General features: G+C 55.2%; 1 protein-coding gene across 1 annotated transcript in view; it reads left to right on the top strand.

Moving 5' to 3' along the window:
- The first annotated feature begins 5041 nt into the window (after nucleotides 1–5041).
- Slc41a3 (solute carrier family 41 member 3) overlaps nucleotides 5042–9896 on the top strand; it is a 30782-nt gene continuing 25927 nt past the window's right edge. The window contains 1 exon segment of the mRNA XM_038321026.1: nucleotides 5042–6639. Coding sequence (XP_038176954.1) covers nucleotides 6445–6639 — 195 coding nt within the window. The 5' untranslated portion in view covers nucleotides 5042–6444.

The raw sequence follows: 9896 nt of genomic DNA, 5'->3' as shown, positions 1-9896 counted from the left end.
TTTCAGCACTAGGCTGGCTGGGCAGCCTCCCGATGAGTATCCCCAGAACCCCAGGAGGGCGTGAGAACCAGGGCTCTTCTAGACAGCTGTGGAGCTCCAGGCTGCTGGCTCTCCCCAAGGGGTTAGTTTCTTTTCTCATTGTTCTGAACAAATGCCCGACAGAAGAACCTTAAGGGGTATTTATTTTTTGCTCAGGTCTAAGAGTACAGCCCATCATGGTGGGAAGGCATGTTGGCACACAGGCGGGTGCTTGCCTGCGTCTGAGCAGTCTGGGAAGTACCTTTCTTTCTCTTCGGTCTTAGACCCCAGCCCACATGAAGACCATTTTTGCAAGACATGCGTCAGCAATGCCCTGGGCACTCGTTAATCTATCACATGGGAGGAAGAAGAATTAACCTCCCAGCCAGCCATCTTCCTAGGCTGACTGGCAATGAGACTGAGGGAGTTGGAATGTCACAGTGTTCCTGATAGTCCTCGGGTTGCTACAAGCCTTGGTGTTAGTTCCCAGAGTCCAGACAAGGGTAGTTCTGACCCCCTTCCCTGCTGATCCTTCGTTCACTGTTTTCATTCATGTCGGGTGGGGTACTGAGGGTAGAAGCCAGGACTTGCTGGGAAGAGTGTCCTGCTCCTGATCAGTACTGGGTCGGGTTTCTGATTGGTTGGTAGGGGAGCCTCACTCTTTGCTGGCGCCTGTGGACGGTTCACAATGTTTTACCCTCAGGCCTGTGCGCATGACATGAAACTGCAGTTACAGTGCGGAGGCGTGTAACGGCCTCGGATGATGACTGCCGGGTGGGTGGATGGCATCTGAGGGTCCCGAGGAGTCAGGTGTCTCTACCCCTTCAGCCCTGTCACTCTGTGTCCCCCGGTCAGGGCTGCTGGGCTCAGCCGCATGCCGATGGAAGCGACAGAGGCCCGACAGCGGGAGGCTGGAAGGCTGTGGCAGGCCAAAGGAGCTGGGGCCAATTCACCCCAACCACGGGGCAGGAGGGCTCCCAGAGACTTCCGAAGATGGACATCAGGGGGTCTCTGAGAGCCAGAGTGTGGCCCCCAAATCCCTGGAGGCCGCGCACTGTCAGGGAGAAAGCCCTGGTCATTGGCTTTCAGGTGCTGGTACCCTTCCTGCTCGCAGGCCTGGGGCTCTCTGGGCTGGCTTGCTTCTGAACTATTCCAGGTTGAGAGACAGCTGCCTGGGGATAGGAGACACTGAGGCTAACAGGGACGCCATCTTTGCTATGTATTAGGTGAAGTTCTTTTAGCCTAGCCCAAGCTAAGCACAGCAGGGATAGTGACTGGGAGCCATGGAACTTTGGCTCTGCCCTAAAGACACACCCAGATTCACTGGACCACTTCCTGTCTCCTGTTGTTCTGCGAGGGGAGTGAGGAGCATAAAGCTAATTTGTTTCCATTTCAGAGACTGGATGCCCAGTGTCAAGGGTGTTTCAAGGGGGTTTCCTCTGAGACCTCTCTGGGATCTGTGTCTCATGGTGGGAAACCAGCCATATTGGATTAGGTCTGCTAATGGCCTCATTTCCACTTCCCTTTTATAGGTCCTGCCTCCGGAAATAGTCACATTCGGAGGGTGTGGAAGACCAAGACTTACCATATATGCATGGGTGGCCGGGGCGGGGAGGGTCAGCCCGTAGGAACAGCTTAATATAACATCACTGCCAGATCCTGCCATGGGTGAAATTTAGAGCAGTGTCCCCACACACTTGGGACAGACAGTCAATGGGTCTGTTACTGCAAGTAGAACTTCATCACCGTCCAAGGACCCGCATGGGACTTACCAAATCCTCTCCCTACTCCAGGGAAAAACTTTAGAAGAGATACCTGTTACCCTAACACTTGTGGGGTGAGAGGTGGAGGGTCTATATGGAGAGACAGGAGGAAAGAGGAGAGCAGAGAGGGCAGCCTTTGTGTGTAGTGGGCTCCATTCAACTGGCTGCAGTTACCAGTGAGTGCCACAGAAGAACTGGACAGGTGCCCTTGGATCATACCGAGTTCCTTCGTGTGTGTGACTGACTGGCCAGACCGTCCTGCCCCACTGGTGAGGGAAGAGTTCCACTTCTCGGCTATGGAGATGATGACTGATAATGACCAGAGCTGGGGCAAGCGAGAGCCACAGCATTGCTTAGTGTCCCCTAGTCACAGCCTGCTGCCAACCCCACGCAACGCCGAGGCCATGTAGGAGAGGAGGCAGGCCCTGCTGTGTAGAATGGGAGGGTGTGAGTACCATTTCCTGCAGGGGAGCAGAAGGGCTTTCTTAGGAAGTTCCTTGGGCTAGCAAACTGAAGCCATTTTCCAGGGACAGGTAGGCTCAAGACCTGGACCCCTCTCTATGGAGGACATTTCCTTGGGGACCTTATTGAGTGTTTCTGGGCCACTTGCTGAGGAGGGTGTTTGCCTGGGGACCTTGCCCACAAGAACAGGAGCCTCAGGGGACTCCTGGCTAGGCCACACTTGGAGCCCCTCTATGGCTGGAGTAAGTGCTGGGGGGGACAGTGCTATTGTCACCATCTCTGCCTGCAGACGGGTACTGGCGCTTCCTTTTTTTGGTGCAGGAGGCTGGCACTAAGGGCATGGGGACGTGAGCCTGGTTGCTTTTCCTGCTGAGTTCCACCCCCGGGCCCCCGATTAGGTCTACTTTAACTTTGTTTCTGCTGTTCTGTTGTTCACGCACTCATTCATTCTGGCACATAGCAGGGTGTGCACAAGTCAGACGCGTGCAAAGAAGTATGGTGAACAGGATAGGCAGACGGGCCATGCTCTTGCAGCACTCATGATTGAGTGGGAGAGACAACAGATGCATGCATCTGTGCCAGACAGCAGCAAGGGCCAGACGGGAGATGGGGTTGCCCAAGGCCCTGGTGGGGATGCCGGTGAGGAGACCTGAATCTAGAGCGCACATGCACAGCTGCTGTAGGCCTTCACCTTCTCCCCTGGGTTCTGCTGGCTCAGAAAATGAAGGGCTCAGCCTGCTGTGGGATGTTTCCGTGGCTAGCTAGCCTGTCCCGCCCAGCTGCAAGGCAGCCGAGAGCATGACGTCTGGAAACTGCTCCTGGGGCGGCGCACAGTTCCGGCTATGGTGTCGGTCTCGGAAGCTTGCGCCGGTGATGTGCTCTCTCCTTCCCACCGTCGCACATGCCATGCTCACCACACTCTACCTCGCAGGACTGTAGGACAGGCGGGAGGCCCAGAGATGGGAAGGACTGCGCAAGGTCACCAGGAAGCCACTTGATGCTTGACCCAGATCCGAACGATGCCCAGTCAGGCTCTGAGATTTTTCCACTGTTGCTGGAACTATTTTTAAAAATCACATTGAGATGTTCTGTGTTGTGACCCAGTAAGGCTCGTTGACGTGTGGTGTTCTCAGCTTTCCCGGGAAAAGTATTTTTTTTCTCACACGAGCACCACGCTTTTATTTATTTCTGCTGAAAGCTTTATGGTCCTGAAAGCCAGTGGTTACAATAATCAGCCACAGAGATCAGAAAGGGGTCACTGTAAAACCCTGCCTACCAAAGGCACGCCACGTCAGCATGCTGGTTTCAGTGCCCCCCCCTTCTCTCTCCCTCTCTCTCCCTCTCCCCTCCCTGTGTGTTATCCTCTAAGGGTTGGGGCCTTACTCAGGGAGTTGGGTCACTTCCTCTCTCCTGCACTGATTGAGAGCGTTAGGGAGCCCGATGTGTGCGACTCCGGGTGAGTTCTTGTTAGATGTATGATCCGGAGCTAGAATGACCTTGAGGAAGGTGCTAGTGCTAGCATAAAATGCTGGCATCTGTACCTGAAGATGGCTCCTCTCCAGGTGTTCAGCAGCCAACACAGCACCACCTGCAGGGATTGTCTCAACCCAGCCAGTGTCCCCGCACCAGTGGCGTCTGAAGCTCCTTTCTCCGCTGTTTCACACTAATGTGTGTGTGTTTAGACTGGGTGGGCCAAGCCACTGGTCACAGACCATAGGGAGGGCTGCCCAGGGGGATGCTGGGATTGTGCTCGCCCATCAGACTACACCTCTTGTGGGGAGGGATGGGGAGAAGGATATTTCCTTCTCCGAGTGTTAGTGCACATTGTGGTTGAAGGCAAACCCTCCTGGGGCCTTCATCTGCAAAAAAGGAGGTGTCATGTGTGTCATACGCTGTGAGCACAGTGAGGTTTTGCCCACCAAGTGGTCATGAAAGGGCTTAAGGGCTGCCCAGAGAGGCTCTTTCTTGGGAAGAATGGTTAGGTATTCCTGTTCATATTTCCACTGGGCCATTATAGGACTTGCTTGCACTTAGGGATTCTGGATAAGGAGCTGTGAGGCTTTAGCTGGAAACTAGTGGTACTCAGAGACCAAGAGGCCCCTCAGCTGACCACAAGGCCAGTCACTATTAAGGTCGGCCAACGGCGTGAGGAATACAGCATGATGGATGGTTCTTAAGAAGTTTCTTCCAGATGAATAGGGATGCATGCTGGGAGAGGAATGGCTTAGATACGGGTGTCAGAGGCTTTCTTACATGTCACTCGTGTAATGGGGGTTCCCCCCTTAGAATGCCCATGTGGGTTGCGGATATGGAGAGCAAGTTTTTGTTGTTGGGGAAGATGGGTGAGAGGCCACAGGGTCGCGACTGAGATGGTTCCTTGTGCTGGACCTGAGGGGACAGCTGGGGGAAAGCCTTGAGGACAGATTGGATGAAGGGCTGCAATGAGGGTGTCTGGGCTCAGCTTGCCTTTCTGGCAGATGTCCAGTGACGTGCAAGGCTTGACAGAGGCACTTTGGAATAAACTACGATGAAAATGGGATGTTTAAGGTGCTTGCTCTTACACAGGAAACTGACAGGAACCGTCTGGAAGTTTGGAAGAGGCTGGTGGCTTGTGCCCTCCACAAGCCTCTCGCTGGGGGCTGGTGGAGAGACTGGGGGCTGGCGGGGAGGCTGGGGGATGGCGGGAAGGCTGGGGGATGGTAGAGAGGCTGGGGGCTGGCAGGGAAGCTGGGGGCTGGCGGGGAGGCTGGGGGCTGGCGGAGAGGCTGGGGGATGGTAGAGAGGCTGGGGTCTGGTGGGGAGGTTGGGCTGGTGCATTTAGGATGAAGAAAATCCAGAGCATGGACAAGGTTATGGGGTCCAGTCCAGGATGCTGTGTGGCTCAGCATCCTAAACCTGGAAGCTCCTCTTACACCACTCGCTCTTGCCACGTCCAGGGCAGTGCCTATCAGCCCTATGCAGGACCTGGCCCAGGGTATCTCACTCACCTGCACACAGCTTCCCCGTGCAGCCTGACTGTTTGACTCTCAAACATGAACGTCCCAAGTGAAAGGCAGGCCCAGGACATGTAGGGGCGGCCCACCAGAACCAGGACCAAAGTTTAGAGCCTGCTTGTCTGGCCCCTGTGCCAGGCTTCAGACTCCAGACAGATGAGCAGAAGAGCACAAATGAAGATGTGTGAGGATTTCCGGGGCGGGCAGATGGGGGGGCAGTTAGTGAGGAAGTTGTGCCCGGGAGATAAAGGAGTTTGGACTTGAACAGGGGATGGACGATCTCTGAGAGGAGGAGGAGGAGGCAAGGCGCCCGAGAGAATGGTGCGGTAGGAATGGGACAGAGGTGAGGCCAAGACCCAGAGGTGGACCCCGGGTTAGTGGGGGGTCAGTCAGATATTCAGCATGGGGCCTTTGCTGGAGACCTCAGTTTGTAGTCTGTCAGGCCTTAGGTCCAGGAGTGCACCTCCTGGCCCGTGGCCTACACAAGGCGCACCCTCGGCATCCCTAGACTCTAATGTGGCTTCCTAGCTGGACCCCTTACCCTTACCGTAGGCCGTGGGGATCAGTAGGGCTTGTTCGGACTTCCTAAGCAGAAGCAGTTAGATAGCTCTTCCCGGCCTTTGAGGGAAAGGGGGCGGCAGTTCCTCTGTGAGCACAGGCCCCTGACACTGGCACCGAGCTGATCACAAGTGTCACTTTCATCTTGCAGTCCCACAGAGTCATTGACCTTGCAGGACAGAGCTCCGTACGTGGGCCTGGGTGAATATCCCTGGAGCTGCCGTCTCAGGCCTTTCTTGGCCAGGACAAAGCAGCCCATGGCACACGTGCAGAGGGTAGTGCTGACCTCTGCGTGGGTGCTTACCAGGGCCAGGCCCATGTGGGCTCTCTCCCTGCCCAGCCTGGCTAGCGTGGGCTGGACTATTGGACACTGTCAAGGTCGCTGCTGAGGGATAGTGAGCCTCTCTGGCAGGCTGGCAGAGGGAGGTCCCGGCAGATACACAGTGCGCGCTGAGGAGAACCTGACCAGAGGAATGAACAGAAGACACTGGCGGCCTCCGGACTGACATTGTTTGCTCTGGCCCTCCGCCAAGGGGCTGTCAGGGACCCACTGTGGTGCTTCCTGGAAAGCTGCTGTCTGAGTGGACCTCCGCAGGAGAGAGCCTTGGTGGGCAGGGAAGAGAGAGGACAGACTCGACTGGGGCCCAACCATGGTCGTCACTCAGCTCAGCCTTGAGTTCCGCTTTCAGGGCAAGAAACTTCGAGGCTTCAGCTGTGAGCTCACCCGCTCCCCTCATGGTGTCCTCCCTGAGTCCGTCCTCACCACCACATGCCAGATCGCCATACCCATCCTGTTGTCTGGCCTGGGCATGATGACGGCTGGCTTGGTGATGAACACTGTCCAAGTACGTACTGGGCTTCACGGGAGATAGGGCGGAGGGAAGGAGCCAGGTGACTCCCAGCGGGTGGCAGCTCTGAGCTGGGCCCAGTGTCGATAGTTCTGGTGAGGAGGTACAATGGGCCTCCAGCATGTTAAGGCTCACAGCGATGACGTTTGGAAGCCCTCAAAGGCAGCCTGTGTGAGCCCACAGCAGCCTCCATCTCCTTCCTGCCATCGAGTGTGAGCTTATTGGGCAAGGCTATTACTCAGTACAGGAGTCTCTGCCTCATTCCCCTTTTGTAAGCAGGAATAATGAGAGTGCCTGCCTCTCTGAGTTGTGAGAACTAGGTGCCTGGCTGCATGCCAGCTGGTCACTGCGGTCTGGTGATGGACAGAACTGAATGACAGGCCCACCTCCTTAGGGTCCCCATGTAGCTCCTTTGGGGAGGAGAAAGGTACCGAGCTGGGCGTGGGAGTTCTGTAGGCCCCCAGATCTCCCCGGCAAGGGTGGCAGTCTTTACCTGGCAGGCGATTTGCTGAGGGAGACATCCTCCCCACACTTGCAGGCACCCTTAGCCTGGTTTAGGAGATACTGTCTGTTACCTCCAGTGCATAAGGATTGCTTTAAGAACTAGACAGTTTCAGCCATGCAGGAAGGACACCCATCAGACATTGTCATGTTTTGGGAAGCCGGAAGTCTGAGATCACGGTGTTGGCAGGGTCGATATGAAGTCAGGAAGGTCCTCTTCATGTGCCTCACATGCATGTGTAGTGGTCGTGCTGGGGACAGAATCACCCTAACCATGCACTGTGCCACTGGGTTCCAACCAGCCCCAACACTGTTGTTGTTTTTAAATCTTCAAAGTTACATTTACTTCCAACCCACGTGTGTGTTTGTGTCAGGTAGTGGTTCCTGTTCCTACATGTGCCCAGCATTTCCTCCATGGCGGATACACAGTGTCTCCTTGGGTACCTGTGTCCAACATCCTGAAGTCGGAGTGGGTGTCAGTAATTCTAGGACACTTGGTCTCTGCATGTTCACCTCAGAGAATGGAACACCGGGTCTTCAGAATGTTTGGATCAGTCTGTTCCTCCAGAGTTTGTACACCCTCCTTCCCTGATGCCCTTGCCTCTACCTGAGGCAGCCGTGCTGTGCTAATCTCTAGAGACCGGGCTTTTCCAGACTGCCCAGCGTGAGGTCATTCAGTCGACAGCCTGTCCATTTGCTCACTCCCTTGGGTCGGTCATTGTAGGCTCCCAAAAGGCTGGCTTGTCAGTCAGTCAAGACTGGGCAGCAGGGGGGTGAGGGGAGCAGCCTGTGTGAAGGAGAGATAGCTCCTTCCTCCTGCAGCTCAGAGATCTTGAGAGGGATTTAAGGGGCCTTGGAGGGCAATGTGGCCGTTTCCATATTGGTTACTGTAGGGAGGGGCCATCTCCAGGCAGGGGGCTGAGTGAAGTCTGTGGATGCGTGGGTGTGTGTGTTTGTTGTGTTGGCTAGCTGTGAGGGCCTCTGTCCGTTCTGGCCAGGAGCTGGAGTTTACACTGAGGGCAAAGGGACTTGACATTCTGCTTAAACTGAGCGTTGGCCTTTGTGTTGCTGGAGTATAGCATAGTCGTGTGCATGCTGCATGGTGAAACAGGCCGGGGATGCCACACTGGTGATGCTGCTGCCTGCCCAGCCATGCTGCCCAGCAGGCCCCCCTCTGGCAGCCCGTGCTGCCACTTGGCTGTGCGTGACGTTTGCTGCTGCTAGCCACATTCTTGAACAAGTTTAATGACCCAAGTCGGGTGTATACTCAGGAGTGGAGTTGCCAGCGTTTGTCAGAAGTGATTTTATTTATGTTACAAAGCTCAATCCTGGCAGCAGTATCACCAGTGTGGGGAAGGAGAAAGTGAGGAAGGCTCTCTCCCAGTACCTTAGCCTACCACTGCTGATAAACCTCACCCCCCCACACCCCTCCCCCACCCCTGCATCAGGGACGGTCATCTTTAAAGCGCTATTTGAGAGGTCAATAGCAGAATTTAAAAGTTAGCATGACTTGAAGTCAGATTGGAGAGGATAAGAGCTTAAATCTTGGTGGACAGAACAGGAAGTGGGCAGGAGAGGGGCAGGCCCGAGGGCCGCTGTAGGAGAGGTAGGAGTCTGGAGATGCCAAGTTGAGACTCCACTGTGATCAGTTTGCAGCCACCAGGTGGGTGGGATTCTGGGCATATTGATGAGCCCAGGGCATCAGTCAGCCCAAAGTGACTGTGGCATTGAGGACACCTAAAAGGAGCCTGGAGAAACTGCCATTCTGGAGCTGGGTGATGAGTGAAGTCACCATTGACCCCCTTGTCATCTGACTTAGTCTGCTCAGGACCAGGCAGTGTGCCCCACAGAAGCTGACCTTGGCGTGGCTCTGGGTTTAGAGATCTGAGCTCATGTGTTAGCACAGTTGGTATCCTCAGCCACCAACACCATGTTTTCCCTGTGCCCACATAGTCACCACCTTCTGCACAGCTTGACCTAGTGTGTTTGTGAGATACCTGTCATGTAGAATTGGGGCTCACTCACCCATGACCTTCTCAACTCAGCCTCACTTTGGAGAGAGGCTTCTCTAAACATTAGTATCTGGAGGTCCTGGGAGTTAGGGCTGCAGTCCATCAATTTTGGGGGCTAGGGACACAGTTTAGCTAGTCTGTTGACATTGTCCCAGCCTGCCGACCTCTTGTCCGTTGATTCCTGACATGATCAGTCATGCCTAAAATCTCATGGCCAGGGCTGGGAGTATATTCCAGCATAGAGCGCTCTCCTGGCTTGTGCAAGGTGCTGGCTTCTGTCCCCATCAGTCAGCTGAGCCACCAGCAAGGAGCTGGGACCATGGAATCAAGTCCCTCCCTCCTCCCTCACGGGGCATGGCACGATGGGGAAGGTGGGCCGATTGTGGGAAGTAACTCCAGCCTTGAAAGAGAGGGGTTTAAAAGAGAGGAGAATCAAAGGGGAGAATGGGTCAGGACTTGAAGTGGGGCCATAGTGGAGTCAGTATGGAGACCAGCAGGGAGCTAGGGGCAGGAAAAAGTCCAGAGTCGGGCTTGTTCTCTATGTACGTCATCCTTGGGCTGTCCTACATAGGGGAGGGGGCTGCAGACAGAGCTAGAAGAGCCCCTTCCCACTTGGCAGGTCACTGAGGCTTCCGGAAGACTGTACCATGGCCAGCCTGCACTGGGCCATGGCATACCACTGAGCTGTGACAGGGAGGATGGAACGTGGTCAGGAGTTCCTGGCACTGAGACAGGGAGTGT

The sequence above is a fragment of the Arvicola amphibius genome, chromosome 2, assembly GCF_903992535.2.
Source record: "Arvicola amphibius chromosome 2, mArvAmp1.2, whole genome shotgun sequence".
NCBI lineage: Eukaryota > Metazoa > Chordata > Mammalia > Rodentia > Cricetidae > Arvicola > Arvicola amphibius.
The sequence above is the reverse complement of the archived record's forward strand: the minus strand, read 5'-3'. Positions and strand labels throughout refer to the sequence as shown.